This window comes from Plecotus auritus (genome assembly GCF_963455305.1).
Source record: "Plecotus auritus genome assembly, chromosome: 8".
NCBI classification, from domain to species: Eukaryota; Metazoa; Chordata; class Mammalia; order Chiroptera; family Vespertilionidae; genus Plecotus; species Plecotus auritus.
In genome coordinates this window covers 34754505-34781564 of record NC_137782.1, presented here as the reverse complement: position 1 = coordinate 34781564, position 27060 = coordinate 34754505, and the positions used below count along the sequence as shown (strand labels likewise).

Sequence of the window (27060 nt, the reverse complement as noted above, 5' to 3'; positions counted from 1 at the left end):
CAGCATTATTATGAGTTAACCTGTAGAATATGAAACTCTTAATCTAATAGCACTTTCCTACATAAGACATTTTTTAATAGCTACAATTTCTGCAGTTCATTCATCTAATTTACTAGTAGTCTTCCATCAAAACACAGCCTCTTTAGGCTTATTTGACCAAATTTTCACATTAATTTTATAGTACAATTTGGTTGACCTGTTTAAGAAATTCAAATAAGAAGCCTTAGTCATTACTTGGTTCTTGGGGGATGAGAAGCAATTGTGATACTTCTTTAACTCCTTTTTGAATAGAGTACATAAACACCTCCATCCTTACGAGATGGGAGACTTGAGGCTTTGCCCTCTGACCACCTCTGTATAGAAAACTTAACTGTCAAATTAAAGCACAAAATAAAAACTACCTGTAATTATTCACACAGTATTATTGCTTATGCCCTGTTTCCTTTTTCTCCTCTTTTTTCCTGATATGTACCTTCTTAAAAGTGCCAATAAATGGTAAGTTCCCCCATTCGCCCCATGGAGAAGGTGTGGAGGGAATGGGGGGTGTTTCTCATCTGTAGACCCTGACGAAGCCAGCTGGCTCTGCTGCGTGTCGGCCTGCATGTTAGCTCCTGTAGAACATTCCATGTGTGATGTGCTGGTCCACAGTATTTTGTCAAGCTTTATGATCCTGGAGCATGCAAAGTGACTCATCACTTCCCTTTCCTTTTCCGCTTTTCTTTGATTTCGTGTATCAAGTCCATTCTCATTGCTAGCTTTATAGGCCACACCATTTTGTGCACTTTTATTTTGCTCACAGAACATTTGTACAGAGTTCATTTTCTTCATCATACAAATTAGGTTAAAAATCCTCAGAAGAAATCCAAGACTGGTTTAATACCAAGCCTTGATGAAGTTTCAGACTGAAACTTCTATAAACTTAGCACCCAGAGGCTAAAGGGTTCTTACCAACCAGCTTTGTGAAAGAAATAGATCGTTTGGACTGCTTTGTAAAAAGCAAGATTTCTGCCTCATTCCTATCAGTGTTGCCAATCCCATTTAAATTTCTAAACATTTAACTTTTCTTTTTTGCTGAGCCATTGTAGGGATTATTGCAGCTATAGGTTGAGGGGATGCCAGCACCACTTCTTAGCATTTTCAGTGACTTTGACATAGCCTGCTGGTTCACCCTCACTTTCTCCTTACCTTCTTCTCCTAGACGAAACCCACACGATGGCCAGTGACACCAGCAGCTTGGTGCAGTCGCACACGTACAAGAAGCGCGAGGCGGCCGAAGTGCCCTACCAGACGGGGCAGCTGCACCCCGCCATCCGGGTAGCAGACCTGCTCCAACACATCACGCAGATGAAGTGTGCCGAGGGCTACGGCTTCAAGGAAGAATATGAGGTGAGCATGAGCTCAGCACCAGGGCCCCTCTCAGCCTTCCTGGGCATTATGCCAGGAACTGTGCTCCCAGCTCACTCAGCCAGCCAGTGGGTCCCATGAGGGTTGCCAGAAAGAGACGAGGTATTCCAGCCATGGCTCCATTTCCATCTGGCAGGGAGATGCATTACTAGGAAGCGAGCATGCATTAAATGGAAAAAGGAGGGCCCCTTCCCCTTTTCCCTTATTCTACATAAATGCAGTGAAAACAGAGGCCCACCTGGCTCTCTTCCCCATTCTTGATCACTTCGTTGGCTTTTCCTATAATTAAATATGATGTTAGATCCTGATAATTTTGTATAGTTATCTCAGGAAGAACCTACCCACTTAAAACAATTATAGACAACCGAAGCCATGTCATGTGGTGGAGATTAGAGGGACTGGCTAGTGTCATCCTTGTGACAGCTGTGATTGTCCAGCCCACCCAGGAGCACGTCGCTGACCCAGGATCTAGTGTGACAGCGTTCAGGGCATTTCCAGGAGCGCCAGTATTCTCTGATCCTGTGTAAAATGCAGGGCTCATTTCTTGCACAGCCTCTGTCATTGACCGGTTCTTTTGGAAAGTCATTCAAGAACTGAAAAGAATGAATTGATTTGAAGAAGTGTGATTCAAAGAAGCCCACGCTACTTGAGTGTCTGAGTCGGGCGAGTAGGTTTCTCTTTTTACCTTGTTAAAATTAGGTCACAGTCACTGGTGAAGAAAAGGTAGCGTGCTTATAGTAAAAATGGGGTTAGCCCTAGTCGGTTTGGCTCAGTGGATAGATCATCAGCCCGCAGACTGAAGAGTCCCGGGTTTGATTTTCTTCAAGGGCATGTACCTCTGTTGCAGGCTTGATCCCTGGCCCTGGTTAGGGCATGTGGAGGCAACCAATCAATGTATCTCTCACATTGATGTTTCTCTCTCTCTCTGTCTCTCCCTCCTCTCCCTTCCACTCTCTAAAATAGAAAAAAAAAAAAGGATTATATAGATTTGTGGTTTTTTAATCTTAGAATGTGTTTCTGGTGCCATATCAACCTGACCAGCCCACAGTTGGAGAACATTTTGTCTGTAATGAGAGTATTTTTAAATCAGTTCCTACCACCTACATATCCTACAAGTTTCAAACTGCTTCGTCTCCGCTTAGGGAGCACTTGATACTTCATGTTATGTTCCAGGTGCCGTGTTGTCTAGGTTTAGCTCCATTTCCGAGCTTGCTGGCCAGGCTCCTTACAGCAGTGAGAGCCATACCACTGCAATGGCTGGTCTTCTTTTAAGTCTAGGTCTTCAGTCCAACGCAGACAGATAGACACACTTTGCTGACATGTGCACCCTTGTATGTTGCCCGTGGACCTGTGTTCAGGGACAACAAAGCCAAGGAAATGAACTCAAACCAAGCCCCAAGGGTTTGATTTAAGTCCAGGAAATTCTTTCAGATAAAGCACTGCATTTTAGAAACCCTGAAATTCTTATTTAGTGGTTATTTTAGTTTTACCTTTAGTGATTTATAATTCAGTGAAATTGACTGCTTTGCATATTTCCTCATGCACTTTTAAAAGCTAGCTTAGGAATTAATAGGATTAAGAGTAAGACTTCCAAAAGCATTAATATCTTATGAAAGACAAAATTAGGTTATTGAGAAAATATAAGCCTAATGAATAGAAGTGATGTCTGAGTTCTATCCAGTATTCTGAATGCAAATATTACTCAAATGTTTATTAAAGATATTAATGTCAAAGAGATTAGTTATAGGCTCAAATAATAATTCATAAAGTAACCTGATAAATTTTCATGGACTTTTTAAAAATACCTACCTTGGCACTTCCTATAACACACTATAGGTGATACATATTTGAAAGTGTGCAAAAACATATTTTCTATTCAGATATCCTGCAGAAATATGGCTTGTAAGTGTAAACAGTGATACTCATTTTAAGCATATTATAATTCATGATTCACTGAGTAGTTGTACTTTGAAATAAAATGCTTAATTAATTACATTTTAAATACTCTTTTTCTCATTCTAGCTAGTCAGTGGATCAGAACGGACTGCTTAAAAGTAATATGGACAAGTGTACCAAATCATCACATTATAGATCTTGAATTTACATAATGTTATATATCGATTATATCTCCATAAAGCTGCGGACAGAAGTAAATACTTAAACACCAAAACCATTATAAAACAAAGAAAAAGAAAGAAGGAAAAAATGAAATAAAGAACATATGCTAGAGAGGAAAGCAGGAACAAATAAGAAGATGCTATTGGGAGAAATATGAAATGGAACATTCTGTTAAGAATAATCCTAGCACTGAGTGATTTTCAGATGATTAAATACCCCTCCTGGGAATCAGGGGAGGACAAGGTGCTGATGTTGGCAGGAGGACCCTGGTGGGACAGAGTAAATGGGACACAGGAGGGATGCTGGTGGGGAAACCTGTGCAGTGGCTGCAGAGAGATAGGGATGCCTGCTAAGTGGTGTCTCACCTCAAGCCTGGAGTCCTACCTTTGCCGTCCTTGCCTGCATGTGTCACTGAATCACATGATCAGGTCTTTTCTAGAGGCACAGCCAAGCCGATGGGAATTAAAGGGGCTGTCCAGGCTGTATTTACTGTGCTCCACATTCTCTAATCTTAGGGAATATTTATTCTAGGATGAATCTAGAAGCCCTCAGGCTATTACTTTTTACGTTTATTTGGCTTTAGAACTCTAACCAAAGGTACCTCTTGGAATGGTGCTGTGGAGTGTGCATCTTCTCTTTGACATGTCCTGGGAGTCAGGAGTGTTGTGCGGCCTAGCGTAGTATGATTCCCTCAGGGCAAATACTGAGAGGCCATGGTGTGGGCATGGGCTCTGACTCCAGACTGCCTGTATGGCAACTCAACTCTGCTGCCTGCTACTAGCTGTGTTACCTTGAGCAAGTTGTCTAACCTCTCTAGGCCTCAGTTTCCTCATCTGTAAAATGAAGTAACTATGGTATCAACCTCATAAGGTTGTATGAGGATTAACCCACTTAATGTATCATGAATGCTAGAACAGTATCTGACATTCAGTTGAAGTCTTAGCTAGTAAAAGAGGAGAATGCTAATACAGAGTGGGACAAAAATAGATTTACAAATGTTCATCTGGAAAACAGTACATTAATAAATAAGAACACAAGAATAAACTGTTTTTGCATATTTACAACTGTAAACCTACCTTTGCCCTACCCTGTATAAGATTCAAAAGCAGAAGTTCACATGGTGTCCTTTATAGAGAAACTGTGACACACTGCGGTTCAGTACATCTGTCAACTCTTGTGTTCAGCACTCTGAGGATACAGTGAGCCAGTCACTTTATGGAACGGGCTCAGTACATTTTCGCTTTAGCTATAGGGCTAGGTAATTTCCCTACTATTTATCACATATCATCAAAAGCTCCCATTAAAAAGTAACTTACATAAGTAGGTAGGTTCGATTATGTGAATAAAGTTTGAGAACTGAGAAAATAAGTATTTTCAAATCTATGCTATCACCTTTAATTGCTAAAATAGTATTTTCATATCTGTTAGGAAAGTCCTAAGAAATGGTGTAACTGGAGACCACAGAATACTCTTTTCAGAAAAAAAAGATTCTACTGGTGTTTGTGGCAAGGCAGGGTTTAAGATAAAGTTTAACTTAATAAATTGCATTTAATTTACCATAGAACACTGAACAGGTGCTGTGAATCTGACACTGCTAGGTGCTGGGTGCCCTGCCCTCCAGAAGCTCACTCTGCAGGAGAAAGCAGCCACATAGCGAGTGCAGTGGGTTAAACCGCACAAGAGAGACTTGCAGTGGTGCTTTTAAGGCCACTGGGGGCATCTGAGCCAGTCTGGGGCGCAGCACTGAGTTAGGATGACCTTCTCCGTAAAGGATGCATGGGAGTTGGCCAGGAGAAGGTGAAAGAGGGCAGATTTCAGGTAGACACAAAGTAGAACAGGGTGTACTGGGAAACTGGCCTGAATCCTAGGAGGGGCTGGCGAGTGCAGGTAGTCAGGGCTCCAGTCATGAAGGACCCGTGTGTCATACTGGAGAGCTTGGACTTGCACATCATTCTGGAAGCATGGGAAAAGAAGAAAGATATAGGTAACATGAGTTTCATTCCTGTACTTGGATGAAGATCTATTTAGTACAAACAGCTTAATTGTTAAACATTATCTGTGCAAGGCACACAGGAATTGATCAAAAGATAATAATCAACACCCAAGAAAGAAAAGGGAGAGGAAAATGTATCATGGAGAAAGCATAAGAACTACATCGCTCTGCCCCTGTTTAGAAATGCTCTGGCATGCTTGGCTTGGACACTTGTTGAAGCTATGAATTCCTTCAGTACTGGAGCATACCTGGGGATAAATGTCAAGAGAGTCCCCAGTTGCTACTGTGACTCAGAGTAATCATCCAGTTGGTCTTCCTGGTTTTCTTCAATCCATGTACATTGGGAAAACCAGCCATCTAGATTGTAAATAGTTTTGAAACAGTGACTTTTTCTCTGCTGACAGTGATTCAACCAATTTGTCTTTATCTTTTCCAAGACAGAAATGTCTGAAAATTGGCCTAAACACGGGAAGGATTTATTACTGTTCAAGTAGACGACAGAAGTGTGTCCAAACAAAAGGGAAAACATGTGGTGGGGATGAGTCGGCACGGTGCTCAGTGCAAATTTTGTATTTGATTTTGTTCTAACAAGATCGTCGTATGGCATGTCTCACTAGGGAAATGCAATAATTTGATTCAAAAGAAACTCAGACATGAATCACAGTAGAAAAGTAAACAGGTTGAATTGAACAGAAAATGGCATATTGTCTGTGGAGAGTGGATGGGGATCTCTGGAGAAAGACAGAGGGGAAAGGGCAAGTTTATCTGCTTTGCCGTGAAAGAGGAGTGGGTTCTTTTTCCCAACAAGTAGAGTGGTGTGTGCTAACCCCTTGGGAAAATCTGTGGGTTTTCAAAAAATGAAAAACGGAGGTAGCTGCACTGAAGGGAAACAGTGAGGACTGAGCTGTCCTGCAGCTACAGACTTCTGGGCCTGTAAGACCCGGAGTCAAAGAGGGTGATTGGCCAGGATGCAGCAGCAGCTATACCCTGCACCCACAAGGCAGTCCTAGACATGGTAACCTGTGCCCACCACTGCTCTCTGCTCCTGCAGCATTCCAGCTGCAGCGCCCCACATGCCGTAGTAGTGAGACAGGAGGGGTGTCCCCCCCTCCTTCCTGGTGGCCCTGCAGGGCTGGAGAGTGAGTTTCTCCCCATCTCTAATCCCCAAAAGGCCTTTGATCCTCGGTTTTGTTTTGTTTTTAACTCATTCTCCATCTCTGGGGATCCAAGCGGAAAGAGATTAACCTTCAGTATGAAAACAGTCATGTGATTCTGAAAGAGTACATTTTCTCTCGTTGTAAAATTAAGAGAAAGGAAGGACAGCATTTTAATTAAAACTGCTCCTAGATAGGGCAGCCTGAAAAACACAAATGGCACTACATCCATAACTATGATACAATTTAGTGTATAAGTTAGGCACATTATGAGATTAACAATAGTAGCTAATAATAAAATAGAACAATTATAACAATATACTATAATAGAAGTTATATGAATGGCTCTGGGGCCATTATTAGGTAAAATTAGGGTTACTTGAACACAAGCACTCAGGTAGCACATAGTCAGTATATAACTAAGGGCCACTAAGTGACCAATGAGCAGGAAGCATATACAGCGGAGACACTGGACAAGGGGATGGATGACTCATGTCCCAGGCGGGATGGAGTGGGAATGCGCTTGATTTCATCACACTACGTAGGACAACATTCCATTTAAAACTTATGAACTGTTTATTTCTGTCATTTTCCCTTTAGTATTTTTGGACCACGGTTAACCACAGGTAACCAACTGGAAAGTGAAACCACGGGTAAGGGAAGGACTAGTATGTATTTGACAAAGCTGTGACAAGTTAAGAAGGACTTATCGTTAAAACATCTCACTTGCCCTCCAAAATCTGTTTTATATTTACTTGCCTCCCAGGCAAGCCAAAGAAATCTTCAAAAAAAATCCTGAAAGCCACTCCCTCTCTGTGGAGGTTGCGATTATGATTGCCCGTTCAGATGCCCGTAGAAGGGGCAGGCCCTTGGCTGGGAAGACAGGGCCCCATCTCAGATGGGCTGACAGCAGAACCAGAGGAGAGGAGCCAGGTGCCTTGTCTCTCCCTGGGGGAGGTTATTGGCAGAGGGAGAGTGGCATGTACCTTTGGAAAAATGTTAAGAGTGGAGCACATCAGCCCCTTCGTTACGTTTTGAAAACTGAGACAAGGCACCTGGAATAATAGGTACTATGTGTTACTCAGCTGATAGAACCATGGCCCGACACAGCTGGTTCCGTGCGTCCGTGCAGCCCGGGGTGGAGGCACCCGCTTCGCTCACCTCCAGCCCACACACTCTTCAGATGTGCTTTTCAGTTCCTATTTCATATTCTCAGGCACCAGCTGAGTCAATCAATTGCCACAATCAGTGCAGGTTATTTTCTATCCCACAGGAAACAGCACAAACAAAACCATTGAAAGCTAAGGACGGGGAGTGGGGAGCGTTGGCAGGCACTGTAAACGCATTAAGAATCACACAGCTGCGCCTCCAGTGGCTGCGGCAGCCAAGTGAGTTTTGATGTGTTTTTTCCTATAATTATGATGGTGATGCAGAGCCAGGCCCATAACAAAATGACAAAAATGTCTATCTGAATTTTGAGGTTGCTTCAAGCTCTTTGGGGCAAGTCAAGTGTATGTGTTTAGGCTCACTTTCTTGTAGATAAGCATTTCTGTGTGTTTTTAAATAGTGCAATAGAGAGGGTGGATTATACCATGAATACCTGGCTTATTTCTTTTCTAAACTACAATTATAAAAGTCTCTTGTTTTATTTGTTGCCTGCTCCACTTTGTCATGGTAGCTTTCAGGACCTCGTAGGTGTTAGTTGATTGTTTTAAATACAGTTTCCTCTTGCCCATGCCTCTGATAACATCATGTGTAAGCTCAAACTTCAGAAAATTTTTTTAAAAATTGTTATTTCCTATGACTGTCCATCCTCCCTCTGATGATAGTTCATGATGGTAGACATTTCCCAGTTTGTTTGAGGCACTTCTAGTCAGCTGTCTGGCTTTTATTTTGAAGCTGGGTATTAGAATGTTTTTCCGCCCTGGGGACTTGAGCACTTTTCCCACTTGTTAACATGCTTTCAGTGTCAGATGCCACTGACCACAGGACCCGGTGCAGGAGGGACTATAAATGCGCCGATGTCCTAGCATCTGCTGACCTCAGGAATATGTGGTACCACTTGGATGGTGTCACCTCCCACTGACTTGGTCTAGTTCTGGCACTGCCCCCTCCCTCTCCCTCACCTCCATCAGCAGGTCACAAGTCCTGACTGCTTTCTCTCCCCACAGTTTTTAGTTCCATCCCTTCCTCTCAGTTCCCACTCCCTGGTCTTCACCATTGGTAAGAGTCCCCTAACTTACTTCTCGACATTCAGTTTCCCTCTTCAAATCTGTCCTCCACTCTGCTACCAATTTTCTTCGTAAAACATAGATGTTTTATCACATTTGACTAAGGCTCAAGTAGTTGCCGTGAGTCCTTTCCAGAAATAAAGACTCCAGTGCATGGCATGCTCAGCCCTCCACGATGTGACCTTGGCCTATATCCCAGGCTTTCATTTTAATCACAGCTACTTTCCACCAGGCGCCTTATGGTCTGGCTCTTATGAGTGACTTGCCATCTTTCACACTCCTAACACCTTCTTGTATCGGAGTTGTGCTTCGGGTTGTGGCTCTGCCTAGGGTGACTTCTTGCTCCTTCTACACTCGCCAAGTCCTTTCAGATCCAACTCGTATATCACCTCCTCCTGACGCTTCCCCTGACCTCCCAACCACTCCCTTCACAGGCTCATGACTCTGTGTTTGAATAACAGAACAGGCAGCACATCAATGGATAATGCAGTGAACATTATATTCATTAATAATGCAGTGGGCAATGTATTTATATTACAGTAGGCAGTATATTAACATATACAGTAAGATATATATTGATTTATTCAATATATATTTAACAAACACTGTTAAGTTACTTTATATTTGCTGAATTCATTTCTATGTGTTTGAACACATATACTCCTAGAAATAAAAATGAAATTAAAAATAGATAAAGCTATTAAAAACATATGCTCAGGTGATACAAATCATCACATAGGATCAAATTAGTTAGTGGCATTTAACCAGGAAAAAAAACTGTGCTGACCAACTAGAACCTTAGCAATACTGATCGTTTGAAAATAGCATACATGCCCGGCTATCATGACTCAGAGGTTGAGCGTTGGCCTATGAACCAGGAGGTTCACAGTTCTATTCCCTGTTGGGGTACATGCCCAGGTTGCTGGCTTTGCTCCCCACTGTGGGGCATACAGGAGGCAGCCAATCAATGATTCTCTCTCATCATTAATGTTTATTTCCCTCCTTCTCCCTTCCTCTCTGAAAGCAATAAAAATATATTTTAAAAAACATAAAAATAAAAATAGCAAGCATGGACATGGTTCTCTGATTATTTTGCCCATTGAATACCAACCAAATGTTTAAACATTTTAGGATAAATATTTGTAATCCATGTTTGTTTTAAATTTCTTATGTAACCACTAATAAAAGTAATAATAAATCATCTAGGTGAAACTCCAGTGCATTTCATAAGATGACTATTCCAAGAGAGAAATTGTAGTATATCTTCATACACAGTTTCTAAGCTCATAAAGGTAATTTGTCTTATTATGAACGTATTTTAGTGGGAACAAATTGTTGAGGAGTAGACTTTTCATGCTCTTCTAGAATTTTGATGATGATGTTGGTGGTACTTATCTTTGTCTAACATCTAATGTGTCAACACTGTACAAAGATACACACACAGAGAGATGTATTTCTAACCTCAAGGCTATTCCATTATTATACCCATTTTACAGATGAGGAAATCACTCAGAATTTAGGTAACTTGCCCAGCCATCCTGCTATGGTGTGACAGAATTTATTCCATAATCCATTGACTCTAAAGTTCATGTTCTCTCCAATACATATTTATATCCACAAGCAACACCACAGGGATATTAACCTTGTGGTTTTTTATTTGACTTGTGGTTCTATTGCAAGAGTGTTATTTTCCCTCTGTGTGGTTTTGTTTGCTTTGAAGTGTTCTGTCCTTTGGCAGAAGACCCACCCAGCCCTGGGGGCCCCGTTGTCAGTGCCAGCTCTGCTGTTTTAAAATCTCCACAGCAGCAGATGCTGCCCATTAACATCGCTCAGTCTCAGCTCTGAAAGCGAGGTCACTGCAGCATTGCTCCTCGCCTGCTCGGGCTTTTCGTTGTCGAGAGTTGCAGGAAAATCATTCTGTGGATATCCTCCAGCCTGGCTCATCCAAACCCACCAGGAGCTAAAATCAAGCTACAGGTCTTGAGAGCATGGATTCTATATGCCACCTCCCTAGATTATTAATGCCAATCAACCCAATACAGGGAGGAAGGGAGAAGGGAGGGAGAAAACTGAATGTGTAAATTTGAGTTGTGTGTGAAAGCCAGGGTTTTCTAAAGAGATCCTCTCTGGAAGATGTTGACTCTTTATTCAGGGAGATCGTGCAACATGATGGGACTGTTATGCTATCTCTGTTATATGGGATAACAGCATATTCTCTGTTAATTGGATCGTGTTAACTGGATTCCTAATCTCCAGGCAGAACCAAGATAATACTTTTAATAACGATACAAAAAAATAGCCAGTTGAAAAGCCAGTTATTTTTTCCAAACAATAGTGTTGTGTAGTAGAAAGGACAATAGATTAATCAGAAGACTTGTATCCCATGTCTCAGACCTGTCATGTCGCTGATGAATCTCTGCTGAGACCCTAACACTGGACCCTTGAGCAAATCACTGTCAGCCATGAAGGCCAAGTGCTCACTGAGTGTCTGGTAGCAGTGGGGCCGCCACCTCAGTGGGGCCAGACTTCCTGTTTGGTTGACACATTTCCATGGATGGGATGTTTTCCAGTGGGTGGCGGTCATTGCCGGGTAGAGTGCCATCACCTAGGATCCGTGGGCTGTTCTCTGGCTTTTCCTCTTGGAGTTTTGAGTTTATTCAGCATTTCTCAATGAGGTGGTTTCTACCCTGATAATGCCCTTTTTATCATTTCCTCCTCTCTCTTCCCCCATTCCCTTTCCCTTTCTCATTTCTAACCCCCACCCCATCTCCAAACACTGGGAACTCTTGAGTTGAGAGGATATGGTGATGATATTAATACATATTTGCATCAAGCCCTCAAGTGTCTGAAATGTGTTTATGATTATAGTTGCATTATATTTCTAATCCCCACTATCCCAGTTTTTAAGGATCATGAATAATAAGAAATATATGCACTAAATGTTTCAAACTAATTTATTTCATATTTTATATTACATAAATTGTCACATGTATTATTCAGACAAAAATAATATTCAATCAGAACCCATATTCTTTTGGACCTGTCATATCACTGAAAAGAAAGAGAATATGCTAACTTATTCTATTTCTTCTATTGCATCTTCTGAAATAAAAGTAGTTTTATATCCATGATGGAATTCATCCATATTATTCAATATCTTATAAATTAAAAAAAAACTTCTTCATTCCCTTTATAATCTGTTGTTGCCCATTAGGGACTCATGGAAAACCTTTTATCTGTTTACTTCAGGGAAACTATACAAGAGATACTGAATAATTATAATGCATTCAGTGTTAATTATAAAAACACAGGATATTTTTAATATGTATTGTATTTATGTGCTTTAGGTAATTATGCATTTGAGTTCCTTGCCAATTTTATGGCCAAAATATTTTACTTGGCTGATTACTAAGTGTACTTTAAGCTTACTCTTGAAACATGAAGAGAATATGCTATAAATTCAATTCACATAATTTATCTGTCTAAAGAGAGAGCTTTTATCTTTTTCTCTATCTTTTTAAATATTTATTTTTATTGATTTCAGAAAGGAGAAGAGAGGGAGAGAGAGATGGAAACATCAATGATAAGAGAGAATCATTGATCGGTTGCCTCCTGCTCACCCCACACTGGGGATTGAGCCCGCACGCAACCCAGGCATGCCCTGACTAGGAATGGAACTGTGACCTCCTGGTTCACAGGTCAATGCTTAATCACTGAGCCACAACAGCCAGGCTTTTTCTCTGTTTTAATAATGAGAAACAGTCGTAAGGATAGAGAGTAACAAAATATGTTTTTTAAAGTTTGCAAGTCCTGATTTATTGTTGTTTTCCTTTAAAAGCAATAGAAAGAAATTTGAAAATTTTAAGCAAACTATGAAGAAAAAGATGAAAATCACTCATAAACCTGTTGTTAGTTTTTAGTAAATTTCCATCCAATATTTTAATGCATTGGAATGTTAATATAAATAAGTTTTATATCTTGTTTTCCCATTTAATATTATATCACAGGTGTTTATGTCTTTGCTGTGAACACTGCTATGAATAATTTTTTGGATTTACCTTCATTATTTTCTATGGATGGATTTCAAGAGGGAGAATTAATGGTTCAAAATGTATCAAGTGTTTAAGGTTCTTTATGCATATTGACAACTTGCTTTCTGGAAAGGTACCAGTTCATATTCACCATCAGCGCTCTTGATGAGCATCTTAACACTGGCACCAAAATCAGCATTAATTATTTTTTAGTCTTTGCCAGTTTCATAGGCGAAAAAAAAAGTATCTCATCATTGTTCCATTTGAAACTAGACACATCTTCATATGTTTACCAGCCATGGGAAATTTTTCTTTTCTGAATTGTTCATGTGCTTTGCCTCTTATTTATATTTTATGAGGGTGTTAGTGTCTCTGATGGACTTGGATGGCCTCTTCTACAGGCCTACCTTTCTCTTTTTCAGAAATGTGTTGGCTGTCCTTAGGCTTTGTGCTGCCATAATTTTTAAAAATCCTTGCACATGGAAAGTGTGGATATCCTAGACAGTCAGCTTCATGAAAAACTGTGTAATTTTGTTTGGAATTTCATAGGATCCATTTATAAAACTTGGGAGAATTACTTCTGGGTAACATTGGATCTTCCTGTTCGTTCATAGTTTCTGCTTCCATTTATTTGGTTCTTCTTTTATATTTTTCAATAAAGTTTCAAAATGTTTTCCATAAAACCTTGTACATCTTTTAGTTATGTGTACTTTTTTGATATGGTGATAGTATATTTTAAAGCTACATTTTCTTTTTATTGCAAGACTATAGAGTACATATACACACACATTCGCTATTGCCTTTTATATGTTGCTCCTTTGTCTAGAACCATTTTTTCAGCGATCTTTATTACAATCATTTATCTGTAGATTTTCCTGGTGTTTGCTATGGAGAAACCATGTTTTCAACCTGGTTGTCACATAGTTCCAGTGGTTGCAGGCTTGTAACAATGGTGGCCATGCTTTCCTTGCAACATGGACCTCTGCTACCCTTTGCTGTTGAGACTGATGACAGTCGTCACACTCGGCCACCATCCTCCCATTATCAGAGATGCTTTCTGCAGTAGCCAGTTATTGCATGTCTCTAACCCAGTAGCAGACTGCTTACCTCTGTCTTTGCCCTCCAGTTTTGCTCTTTGCGTTTCCACTTAGGATGTACATGTAAAATTGAATGACCATTCCTATCTACTTTCTCTTTGCTACACGGATCTCTCTAGTCTTGATCATTGGTGTGAGTCCCTTGATAGTTTGATTTCCCTCTCTGAATTGCAATTGTTTTAAAAAATGGAATTCTGTGTTCCAGTGCTCATTTACCTCTTCTTTCATGCTTCCCTGGGCTCGTCAGTCATCTCGCTCTGTCTCGCCACTGCTCGAAGCCTGGACTTCAGCTAGGCTCACGTAGCACCCATTGGAGCTCCCTTTTCTTCTTCTGTTCTTTCCACTGATGAGCCTTTGGATCTTTGTCTAAAAGCTCTAGTTTTTAAACAAGATTGTCCCAGTGGAAACATCTTCTCCAATGGGGGTGGTTGGAGGGTATCAGTAGGTACAATGGTAATAGTTAATATATAAATGGGTCTTTGATAAGTAGTACTTGCTATTCAAGGCTGCCTGTATTCAGAAACAATGCCACTTGTACTGTAAGTCTGATGGACAGAAAGGAGAAAATGGAGCTGGGTGAACAGTTTAAAACTGATGGAAAAGCACTTTGCTGAGAAGCCAGTTTGCCCATTCTCCTCTGCCCTTTTGAAATTGCTCTGAATGTGAATTCTGTCAGCAGGCAGTCCTGTAATGTTTCCCATTTAGTCATCAGCACTTCGAAAGTGGGTGGCAGCTGACCCGCTCCCAGTGTGCTCGAAACCTTGTCACTACACTCGGTCATTGGGTGGCACTGGCGGATGGAGCTGGCTGGCATGACTCATTGTTATGCTGCTCCATGCTTTATTGGTGGGAAGTAAATCTTTCATGGAGTCTTTAGTGGTTTATGCTTTGTTTAGGGTCTTGATGTCCAATTTCCTTGTCCAACTTTTTGTTTATAGCTTGGGACAGATCTCATTAATATTATTGACCCCTTCACCATTTTAAAGAGCATTGGGTAGATTGCAGAACATGGGATTTGACCTATTTTGCCCTAACTGAAAATTTTCATTTATGTTTTTTAGTTCTAGCCATGATTACTGCACTGGTCAGATAATTTTAATGCTTTTTTTTTTTAATACCAATATGTGACATCAGTGTTCCCATAAAATAAATAAATGATTCTTCATAATTGCTTTTCTGATGCTTTCCCCATGTGACTCTTTCCAATAGCTTTCCCTCCAAAATTGTCCGAGTAGTGGCTGTCATGATTCTTGTGAACTGACAATTATGTCAAAACAATTTAATCAGTGCTTGAGCTGTGCTGGCATTGCTCTTGGAAGACTATTTTTCAGAATGACATCCCTGTAAGCATTTGTTAAATAATTAGACCTCTAAACACTTTTCTCACAAGGACCCTCAGAAGTACTGTTGGACGTTTCTAGCCTTAGGGACAAAGCCTGTTCACCACTGTAAGTGCCAGAACACCCTATTCAGGAAAGAAATTTTTTAGTGAAGGTGAATACGAATCAGAGTTATCTGTCTTTAGGAACATTCCTGCATTGTCATTGCAAAAGCTCGCATACATAATTATTCAAGGAAGAGCTCCCTGGGATGTTGATTGACATCAGACGCTATTCCAACATCACATGTTGAAGGATCACTGGTGGGATCTCCCTTAATTTACAGGACATATGTGATTATCCTTCAGCCTGTAGTCATTGTGGAAAACATGTTTCTTCTGCAACCTGACACTGGTAGGTGCTGTCAGAGAGTGACTGCATAAAAAGTTAGTACAAGATTTTAAAATTGTGATTAAATGGATAATAAAAATCAAAGAATCCTCTTTCAAATATATCCATTTGATTTATGAGAGGCTAATAATGAAAAAGTAAAAGCTTCACTGGTTCTGAGAGACTCTCTTGTGTTCAGACCTTTGCAGGAAAGCAAATGCAAGAGCAGATAACTAAAGGAATTGTTCTGTTCAGGTGAGATGAAATTCGAGCAGAAAGTCTCAAAATCTCAAGACGTTTGAGAAGAGGCCCCTGTTACTTCTGTTCAGGCCCTTTATCATCCAAGTCTCTCATTCAATCAAATTTGCTATGATGGTTACTAAACACAAGTCATAACCATTAAAAAAGAGACATTTCCTTGTGCCCTTGTGCTGCTTGACATGAGGACACACTATGGCTGCCCCTTCGGGTGCATCTCTTAAGACCTCCAAGTCTTTTAGAAAAGGGGGTTAAGGTCTGCGTCATAGGATTGTTGTGGGAGTGATATTCTGTGTGTGTACATCTATGTCTATGCATAGATGATAGATAGATAGACAGATAGATAGACAGACAGACAGACAGATAGATAGATAGATAGATTTTTTTCACCATGTTACAGAACTGATCTCTCTATTCTTGGATCACTGCCAGGGACATTGAGACAAAAATCTCTGATCCAGTCAGTTGTTATACCACCCCCAGGCTTTGGTTTTTTGCGTCACATTGAAATCTTATTCACTCCCCTGTGTTAAGAAACACGTAGTGTCTAAAGCACTGGGTGGTTATGACCCTCCTCCCCATTGGTGAGCTTCATCTCCCCTCCCTTTGTGGTCCTTTCTTCTGTCATAAAAACTCTCTCAGATCAAATCATTTCCTCCCCTTCCCTCATTTCCAACTTCTGTCTTAGTGGCAGGCATCATTTGCCTCTGCTGGGAGCCCATTTGTGTCTCCCTCTCCATTTCCAGGTTTTTGTTTTTGGTTTTTTTTGGTGGTTCTTCAAGGACCAGGTCAAGTCCTGTCTCCATGAAGCCTTCCCCTATTCACCCATCAAACCCTCACTGATCTTTCCTTTTTTCAGACCTTTACAGCACCTGAGAGTCCATGCTGCTTGCTTTAGGCTCTGTGTACTGTTTGCTGACTGTTTCCTGAGTGTTACAACTAAATTGTGTCTTCTCCAAGGAGAAGGCCTTTTATTCTTTGTTGTGGTCTCTGCAGTGTCCAGCACTCTGCTTAGAACCTAGTAGGCATGGTGGTTGTCTGTCTTATGATATGTCAGCACAAACCAGTGATGCTGAAGTTCAACAACCAATCATTATAATTGCATGGTTTTGAAAATTATTAGAGCCAGTGGTGGGCCTCTTCATGGTGGTAGTAAGAACAATCAATATTTTTATCAAAATATCCACTAATATTGGTTGAGCATCAGTCTTGGGACAGACACTGGGCTAAACACTTCCATGCATTATCTCATTTGAATCTTTCCACACACCCCATTATAGGCATGAGGAAACCAAAGCTTAGAGAGTTTAATCTCTTACAAAGTCAGGAAGTTTATGTGGGGTGCTGGAGTTTGAACCCATGCCACCTTCTGGGTATAAGGAGGAAGTAGGATCTTTTCCATCATTACCCCATATTTTGAGCCTGTGAAAGCTAAAGGAGTAGAAAAGATGAGATGATGGGAAGAGGGATTCCATGTATATCAGATACCCAGAAGGCTTAACAACTTTCTCCTACCTGTTGTGATGACAGATCACAATTTTCCAAAACAATAAGAAATGTGGGAAATGTTGGAAATTAAGTTTATTGACAGCATGATTATATGGTTTTGATGTGAGAACTTTAATCTGGTAAAATGACCTTGTTTTAGGTGTTTTGTGTACAATTTTCACTGTATTAGAAAGTGATTTGCTCCTGTTAGCACTGAGGAGGCGTGGTGGAAGAAGGCTAGAGAGAGCAAAGTGTATTTGTCCTTTGACATTGGCACCAATGGAATGCCATATTGCACTTAAAAAAATGGATTTTTTTTTTTTTGCAATAAGTGTAGAATATGTGATCAAGTAAAGGACCAGTGAAAAAGAGACAAATTATTTGTCAGTGTTCAATATGTAGAAATAAACATATTTCAAAAAGTCAGTCTCCCAGCCCTGGCCGGGTGACTGGGTTGGAACATTGTCCAGTACTAGACAATGCTACTAGAAGAGCTACACATTTTCAATTTTTTTCTGTTTCTAGCACAATAGGTGCTGTGCAGTGGTTCTCAACCTTCCTAATGCCGCGACCCTTTAATACAGCTCCTCATGTTGTGGTGACCCCCAACCATAAAATTATTTTCGTTGCTACTTCATAACTGTAATTTTGCTACTGTTAATGAATCTTAATGTAAATATCTGTGTTTTCCAATGGTCTTAGGCTCTACAGCAGCGGTTCTCAACCTCACGACCCACAGGTTGAGAAATGCTAGCAGGGTCGCCTAACCATCGGAAAACACAGATATTTACATTACGATTCATAACAGTAGCAAAATTACAGTTATGAAGTAGCAACGAAAATAATTTTATGGTTGGGGGTCACCACAACATGAGGAACTGTATTAAAGGGTCGCGGCATTAGGAAGGTTGAGAACCACTGTGTTAAAGACTTCAGATAATAATGATTTAAACGTAAAAGCCAATATGTTTTGTGTGCCTGTAACTTCATGTATGTAGGAAGAAAATAGGATAGAAAAAAGAAACTATGGGAAACATGAGCATTTCTGCACAGTAGGATTTTGGCTTCTTAATATATAATATTTCACTTTGGTATTCTGAATGGGTGGCCCTCTGTGTTTCTTTAGCTCTTCTTTTGGCCAACCCCCTATATCTGCTTCTTAGTATATAACCTATACAAAATCTAATAAACTACCTAAATCAATCTATAATGGATCTAATGAAAAAGAAAAGCCTATCGTCTTTGTAAAGATAATATTGATATAGCAGCCAAAGTTTCCTAAAAAAAATTTATTTGGGGAGAAATGCAAAAAGAAAAAGTGTTCGCTATCTCCTGGTTTGAAGTTTTGTTATACATTGTGGTGGCTAATTTAACTTGAGAGCACAGTTCTAATGAAAGAAGTTGTAGGATAAAAAGATAGAGCTGAAATATATATCTTTGGTGTCCTTGTAGATCTGATAAACTGACATACTTTTCTAAGCTTATGCAAAACCAAAAGTGAAGAGGCATCTTGCAGAAAACTAAATTATACATAAGTCATTAAACCTCAATCTTCACTTCTGATTGAGGGATTGCTGCAGGAGTCAGTGAGAGCAGAGGCAAAATGAACAAATAAATAAATGAAAGACCTGGTGACATTATACATTTCAGTGGAAAGGTAATTGCCTGTAAGTTTACTTGAAGTTCTCGGGTACGTGAAAAATTGCATGTAACTACTGAAATTAAGAAAGGGGCCATGCCACACAGAATCCTGTGAACTCTGAAAGCACCCTCAGGTGTGAGGGGTAGGCGGGAAGAAGCAGGCTCATCATTGCTGATGTCTAACGCCTCATGTGCTGCTTACCCCCAAACTCTCCGTCTATTGAAATGTTCACTCTTTTTCTTTTCTTTTTTAATCTAAATTCTTTATTGTTTAAAGTATTACAAAGGTCTCCATTTTCCCTCATTGACCTCTTTCCGGCTGCCCCCACCCCCTAGCACATGCCCTCACACATACATACCACCACCATCACCACCTCCCCTCCACCCCCCATCTATGTCCATTGATTATGCTCATATGTGCATGCAAGTCCTTTGGCTGATCTCTTACCCCCTTACCCCCCACCTTCCCTCACAGGTTGGACCATTCTGTGTTAATGAATAAAAGCTTCTCCATTAATCTTTTTATTATTATTATTTAATGGTTAAGTTATCCACTGGTCTGCTGGCCTTCTTGGCCAGATTTGTGTTTCTAGCTGTAATAAAGTTGCCACAGTAAGAAAAAAAAATAATTCACTCTTTTTCTTGACCTGGTTTTTTACCCAGCAATGTATTCATGTAGATGACATGCACCTTTTACTTTTTTTCAAAGTGTTTTTATAGCTACCTGCTTTTAAAAGCAAGTCTACATAGACAAACTCTTTAGGATGCTTGTGAATTCTCCTTTTTCAGAGGTCATTTATCCTGGAAAATATTCTCTTCTGTCAAGGATGATCTAAATATGAGCATTTTGAAAGGATGGCAATGCAATAATGACCTCTCTGGAGGTCGTCTTCTACCACTAGCAATGTGAAAAGGAAAAGGCATAAAGTCAGAATACGCGTAAGATTTCATAGCTCTGAGGCCCAACAGAGCAGACAGAGCTGGAGAAAGCAGGGAGACCCTGTTCTGACCCTTAATTAACTGCCAAGACTCTGCAGATTGCTGCTGGTGCTTCAGCATCCCCGAATAGTTCTTAATTAATTCTGGCTGCCGGGGTTGCCCACACTAAATCATTACAAAATCAGCCCTACCTGAGGAGTGGGTTAATGGCCATGGCAAGCCCCATGAACCACATTTTCTTTCATCTGATGCTGTGTCTTGAAGGCTTTGGCAGTGGGGTTGTCTGCCGCTGTGTGGGTCTGTTTCATGAACACATCACAGGACTGTAGCATTGAGACAGAAAGTCTTCCTGCTTGCATGAACTATGGCTTGATTACGAATTCAGTGATAATCACACCTCAAGAAATGAAGGATTGAATTTTCACTATGGAAAGATGTTCAGAGGAGCAGAAATTGTCTGTGTATATCCAGCAGTGAACGTCAGCCTGCAGAAGAAGAGCTGTGTCTGCCAGAGCCAGCCTTTGTGTTTCCACACTTAAGTGACTCATTCCCACAAAACATTGCACTTTGTTTTCTCCATCCCAGTGTCTACCAACTAGCGTCAGCCTGACGACTTAGCTTTCTGGCAGTGCCACTGCATACTGCACCATGGGCAAAATGGACATTGGAGGAGAAAACATCCCCATTTTAAGTTAGTTCATTAGCATCTAAGTTACACATCAGAGTCCCTTCAATTTAATATTTGTGCATCTATGACTGGGAACAATTCATCTCTATGTGTGCTACATATGTATTAGTTTGCTAGGGCTGCCATGATAAAATACCACAGACTGGGCAACTTACATAACATATTTTCTCCCAGTTCTGGAGGCTGAAGTCTGTGATCATGGTGCCAAAGAGTGAGTTTCCTCTGAGGCCTCTTTCCTTGGCTTGCAGATGGCCACCCTCATGGTGCTGCTTTATATGGTCATCCCTTAGTGCAAATCTCCCCTTATAAGGACACAGTTATATTGGATTAGGTCCCACCCACTTGGCCTCATTTAACCGAAATACCTTTTGAACAGCGGTGTCTCCAAATACAGTCACATACCACATTCTGAGATACTGGGGAGTTAAGGCTTTAGCATATGAGCTTGGCAGGGGGCAAAGGATGGGACACAATTCAGCCCCTAACACTGAGAAAATCTTATTTGTTATTCAAGAAGACTGAGATAGCTTCCAATTTGAGACCCAACCATGGGGCTTTCCCAGAGAGGCGAGGCTAGGCAAGGCAATCCTCTGGCCGCTCCTGTCCATCAGTCCCGTGGGTGTGTCTGCTGTAAATCATAACCTGAGTTGTCCAGTATGGTAGCTGCTAGCCACATGTGGCTATCTAAATCTAAATTAACTTAATTTAAACAAAGTTGAAAATTCAGTTTCTCAACCACCCTAGCCTCATTGCAAGTGGGCCATAGTGCAGATGTAAGACATTCCCATCATCCCAGAACTACCATTACCTTTCATGCTCTGGAAGGTCACACTCAACGGCTTTGGCAATCATTGAGGTAGTTCCTGCAGCGAGCATCCTTCTGATGCCTGCTTTGTACTCAGATCTCTGCTGTGCAGGTGTTAAGTGGGAACATGGGCTTCTCTTCAAGCAGCACATAATTTAACTGTGGTGATAAAAATAACATAGGATGTTACATATCCATTCTGTAACAAAAATGTAAGTGGCACATATAAGTACAATAGAATTTTGAAGGGAAAAATCAATCCATGGAAACTGGAGAAGAAAATGCATGGAAGTAGTAGGTTTGAGCTGAGTCATAATAGATCAATTTTGCAAGGCAAGGGAAGGAAGGGCCATCTGGCTAGAGCAACATCATATCCCACAGACATTGGAACAAAGGAAGTCCTAAAAGAAAACTGTCATTATGCCCTTCATCTTGGACCTACATTAATGTTGATGCTTTCATTCTCTCCTTTTTACTTCTTAGCTTCTCTTGTTCCCTTCTCACTTGTTTCCTATTCATTCGCTAGTACAACCTTGCGCTCTCAGGTATCCTGGAAGATCCATAAAAATTTTCTTCATTCTACTGTCTGAATGAAGAGCCACATCCCAATTCATTCAGTTAGAAGTGGAGTAAGGAAAAAAGAGCACCTAAGATTCATCTTGGAGAGCCTGCGTGATAGGGGTCCACAGATATATTTATGGACATGTCTCCTAATGTCTGAAGTGCTGATACTGACACTGCAATCACTGATACAGTGTTGATTATTTTATTATAATTATCCAATTTATTAACTATAAGACCTCATAGACTTTTATAGTGTTATAAATTTAATAAAAGCTATTGGGGGGGACCTAATGCTTAGTGAAGAATTTTTAGACATCACACCAAAAGCATGATCCATTTTTAAAAATCAAGAAATTGGACTTCATCAAATTAAAAATATTTACTCTGTGAAATATTGTATTGAAAGGATGAGAAAACAAGCCCTGAACTGGGAAAAATATTTGCAGCCCACATATCTGACAAAGGACTTCACCAAAGGATAGCGTATAGGAAGAGCAAATAAACACATGAAAAGAGAGTCAACATAATTAGCCATTAAGAAATGCAAATTAAGACTGCAATGAGATACCACTACACAAATATTAGAACACTAAAATAAAAAATAGGGGCAATAGTCAGTTCCGGTGAGAATGCAGAGACACTGGATTGCTCATAAATTGCTGGTAAAAATGTAAAATGTAGAGCCATTCCCACTCTGGAAAATAGTTCGGCATTTTCTTTAAAAAAACTAAACATGCATTTACTGTACAACCTAGCAATCACACTCCCCAGCTGTTATCCCGGAGAAATGAAAATGTCCATCCCTCCCCCCATAAAAGAGCATAGAACTTTTCAAATGCATTGTAACCAATTCCATTTCCTGATTTCAATACTGTACTACAATTATGTATAAATTATTGGTAACCATTGCAGAAAACTGAAGAGTACATGGAATCTCAGTACTATCTTTGCAACTTCCTATGAACCTATAATATTTCAAAATAAAAAGTTTTTTTAAGTTATTCCTCAGTATAATTTAAAATTCACTTCAAACATATTGATTACCAGTGCCCTTAACTCATTGAGATAATAAATATTATAAGATGGTGGTAATAATCATAAGATTGACCTGTATTTATAAATATGCTGGAATCATTTATCTGAGCATAAGTTACAGCTATAACAGGAAAATAATTGAAGGATTCATGTCTGTCAAGACATCAATGCAATCAATATTATAGATAAGTTACAGATATGCAGTAGTGTGTAATAGTATTTACATTTGTATTTAGCATAGTTAGAATAGTATTTAGAATCTATATTTAGAGTAATCTTTAGAACAAAGCAAGTATGCTGGGCTTATGTTATTCTTAATGTTATCTGTTGTTAATATTATCTGTTGTTATAAATACTTCTGAACTGATAGCTTATTGTGATTTCAAGAAAAGAATTCATATGTAATCAAAATCTTTTGTGCCAAAGTTTTTTCCTTATTACACTTCTTGGCAAAAATTCAGATCTCCTTTCAGGAATTTTCTTTGCTGAAACAACAGGCTCAGGACATTGTGTGAAAGTTCATTCTGTTATGATAGAGCTGGTAATATAGGTCTTCCAAGGGCACTGGGTCTTTGTTGTTTGCATTTGAAAACTGACCCTGAAGTTTACTTTAATTTACTTTCAACTCTCTTGCCTGGTCTAAAATGTTTTAAGGCAGTGTGTCTAATAGCATCTTATTTTAGTTTAGTCCCAAACCTTGTAATTCTAAATAAAAAATTGAACCATGTGCCCCCAAGGTTTTAATCTAATATCTGGTTCCTTGAATTAGGGCCAACTCTTCATTTTTTAACGTATCAGCAAATTCTAAATACAACTTTTGGCTGTTTCCTTTTAGCATCTGACCTTCATTCACTTAAACTAATAGTTATCTTTCATCAGATTGTGATTGTAAAAAACAACAACAAAAACTATACTATAGAACATTAGAAGAATTTTTTAAATTCTGAGTAGAGTGCACTCCACATAAAATGTGCCTTTTTGTTATTCTCTCTCAATCATGACAGCAATTTATTTAAAACAAGATACAATCATATCATTTTTTAAAACCCTCTTTAAGAACCAGGTCCTAAGTACCCCCATGCTCTTCTTCCCTCTTCTGTAACCTGTGTTGTGAGCCAAGACTGATGATGAATTCAGAGTTCTCCCCAAGTAGGCTATGCAAACAACTGGGGATGCACAGTGATTTTTAAGGAGATCCACTATCAAGGAATAAACAGCACTGAATTACAGGGAGAGAAAGCGATCGCCTGTCTGATTAGTTCTTTCAGTCCTTTGGTTCATCAGTGGGTCCTGGTTTGGCTTTAGAGTGTCTTTTGCATCCCTCTCACCCAGCAAAGAAGAGGCTTTGGGCTCAGAACATAGCCAAGCAATATAGCTGGGCTGGAATTAATACCATTGTTTTGTTTTGTTTTTTATTTACCTTTTCTATTATCTTTACTGTGGTAAATATTTTGTCTTTTCATTTTCTATAGTGATATGAAATTTCATTTCCAAATAAATGTATTTAAATACACAATAGTTAAATTTAAATCCCTAGACAAAATAAAGGTAAATGGTAAGGGGCTGTGGGAAATGGTGAAGGTGGTACACAAGTGGTAAAATTTGGGAAGAATTTATGTATTGCTTCTGGTGCCTCAGTCCATTTTACTTGCCTTTGAGATTCTTGTTTCCTCTTTTGCTTCACCTACTTGCAACTTCCCAGTCCAAAAATCCTATCTAATAAAAGAGTAATATGCAAATTAACCATCACTCTGCTACTCCCACAAGCCACACCCACCAGCCAATCAGGATCAAGTATGCAAATTAATCCAACCAAGATGGCTGCAGCCACAGAGCAAACAGGAGGCTTGGGTTTTCCCGGCAATGGAGGAAGCCAAGTGTTCTGCCTGCCCTGGCCTGCCTTGGCCTCCGCTTAAGGCTACAAAGTTTCAATTATAGAAGATAAATAAATCCCAGATACCAGGGCCTCCGCTTGGGTCGCCATGGGGCGTGGCCAGCCTGCAAACCACCACAGGCCCTTTGCCCAGGCCATCCCATGCCCCAAGGGAACCCACACCCTGATCTGGGACACCCTTCAAGGCAAACCAGCCGGCCCCCACCCGTGTACCAGGCCTCTATCCTATCTAATACTATCTAATAAAAGAATAATATGCAAATTGACTAACACTCCAACACACAAGATGGCTGCCCCCATGTGGTCAAAGATCCTGCCCCCATGTGGACATAAGATGGCCACCACAGCCGAAACCGGTTTGGCTCAGTGGATAGAGCGTCGGCCTGCGGACTGAAGGGTCCCGGGTTTGATTCCGGTCAAGGGCATGTACCTTGGTTGCGGGCACATCCCCAGTGGGGGGTGTGCAGGAGGCAGCTGATCGATGTTTCTCTCTCATCAATGTTTCTAGCTCTCTATCCCTCTCCCTTCCTCTCTGTAAAATATCAATAAAATATATTTAAAAAAAAAAAAAAAAGATGGCCACCACAAGATGGCCAGCAGGGCAGGGCAGTTGGGAAGGACCAGGTCTGCAAGGGAGGGCAGTTGTGGACTATCAGGCCAGCAGGGGAGGGCAGTTGGGAGGGACCAGGCCTGCAAGGGAGGGCAGTTGGGGGTGATCAAGCCTGCAGGGGAGGGCAGTTAGGGGTGACCAGGCCGGCAGAGGAGGGAATTTGGGGGCGACTCGGCCTGCAGGGAAGGGCAGTTGGGGGGGACCCAGGCCTGCAGGGGAGAGCAGTTGGGGGTGACCAGGCCTGCAGGGGAGGGCAGTTAGGGGCAAACAGGCTGGCAGGGGAGCAGTTAGGCATCAATCAGGCTGGCAGGGGAGTGGTTAGGGGCAATCAGGAAGGCAGGCAGGCAAGCAGTTGGGAGCCAGCAGTCCTGGATTGTGAGAGGGATGTCTGACTGCCCGTTTAGGCCCGATCCTACCAGGATCTGGACTAAATGGGCAGTCGGACATTCCTCAAGGGGTCCCAGATTGGAGAGGGTGCAGGCTGGGTTGAGGGACACACCCTCCTTCCGTGCACAAATTTCATGCACCAGGCCTCTAGTATCTTAATAAGGTGGTAACAGTTCATAGGGAGCACACACAGATGAATAAGCCATTCCACACAAGTAACAAGATGATTTTAACCAATAGTGCTCCATCTGTTTTGATGGGTGAGTTAGTCCTTTTAGGACTCTCCACGGAGGCTGTGAGTAGCTCTTTCTCTCTGGATGAGTGATCATCAGCAACTCTTAAAATGTCCACGATGCCAAGATTTCTGCTCTGTGCAGGGTGGAGGCTCATGGTTTTGATTCTGTTCAGAATTTCCTCCTCATGCCTGGAGACTAAGGTTAAGAGCTTAGACTTTCCTCTATGGACCTCTGAAGTGAAATGATAGTGTCCAAAACCTTCAATAGAAATGTTTGGCTAAGCATCAGTCAATAAAGGAGATCAGCTATGACTCTAATTTCATTGTGGGTCTAATTTTCCATAAAAATGTTTGCTTTTAAGAGTAGAAATTGAACTTTCTGACACAGTAAGTGAAGATGCAATATTCTTCACTAAGCTGTTTGAAAAGTATCTCTAACCTTGATGTCCAAATTTATAAAATAATTCTTCCTTCAGAATTTTTATCTTTAATCATCATGACTTAGTTCTGGGAATTATGCTGATAGATTTTATAAATTAATTGATGTCAAAAAGAGTGTCACAAATCTCTCATTAAAATTCCTTTTTCTGGTACACTTATTCATTTCCAAGTCATGTCTTAAAAAGTATCCTTGGATTTTCAATCACATTTGATAGAGCTTATATACTGTGATTTCTGAGGTAAGGACATTTTAAAACCCACAGATCTCCAAGAAATACCTTGGAAAGGATGTTTGATTTTTCAAGAGAGGGGTAAGAACAAAACAACAATAATCCCAC

The 27060-nt window shown here is 40.5% G+C and overlaps 1 protein-coding gene across 10 annotated transcripts in view; it reads left to right on the top strand.

Annotated features, from left to right (window-relative positions):
* The window catches only part of PTPRM (protein tyrosine phosphatase receptor type M), a 668229-nt gene that overhangs the window by 542424 nt on the left and 98745 nt on the right, over positions 1-27060 (top strand). For all 10 annotated transcript variants that reach the window (XM_080683128.1, XM_080683126.1, XM_080683127.1 and 7 more), the window contains one exon: positions 1199-1386. In XM_080683128.1, the coding sequence (XP_080539254.1) occupies positions 1199-1386 (188 nt within the window). The remainder of the gene's footprint in view (positions 1-1198; positions 1387-27060) is intronic.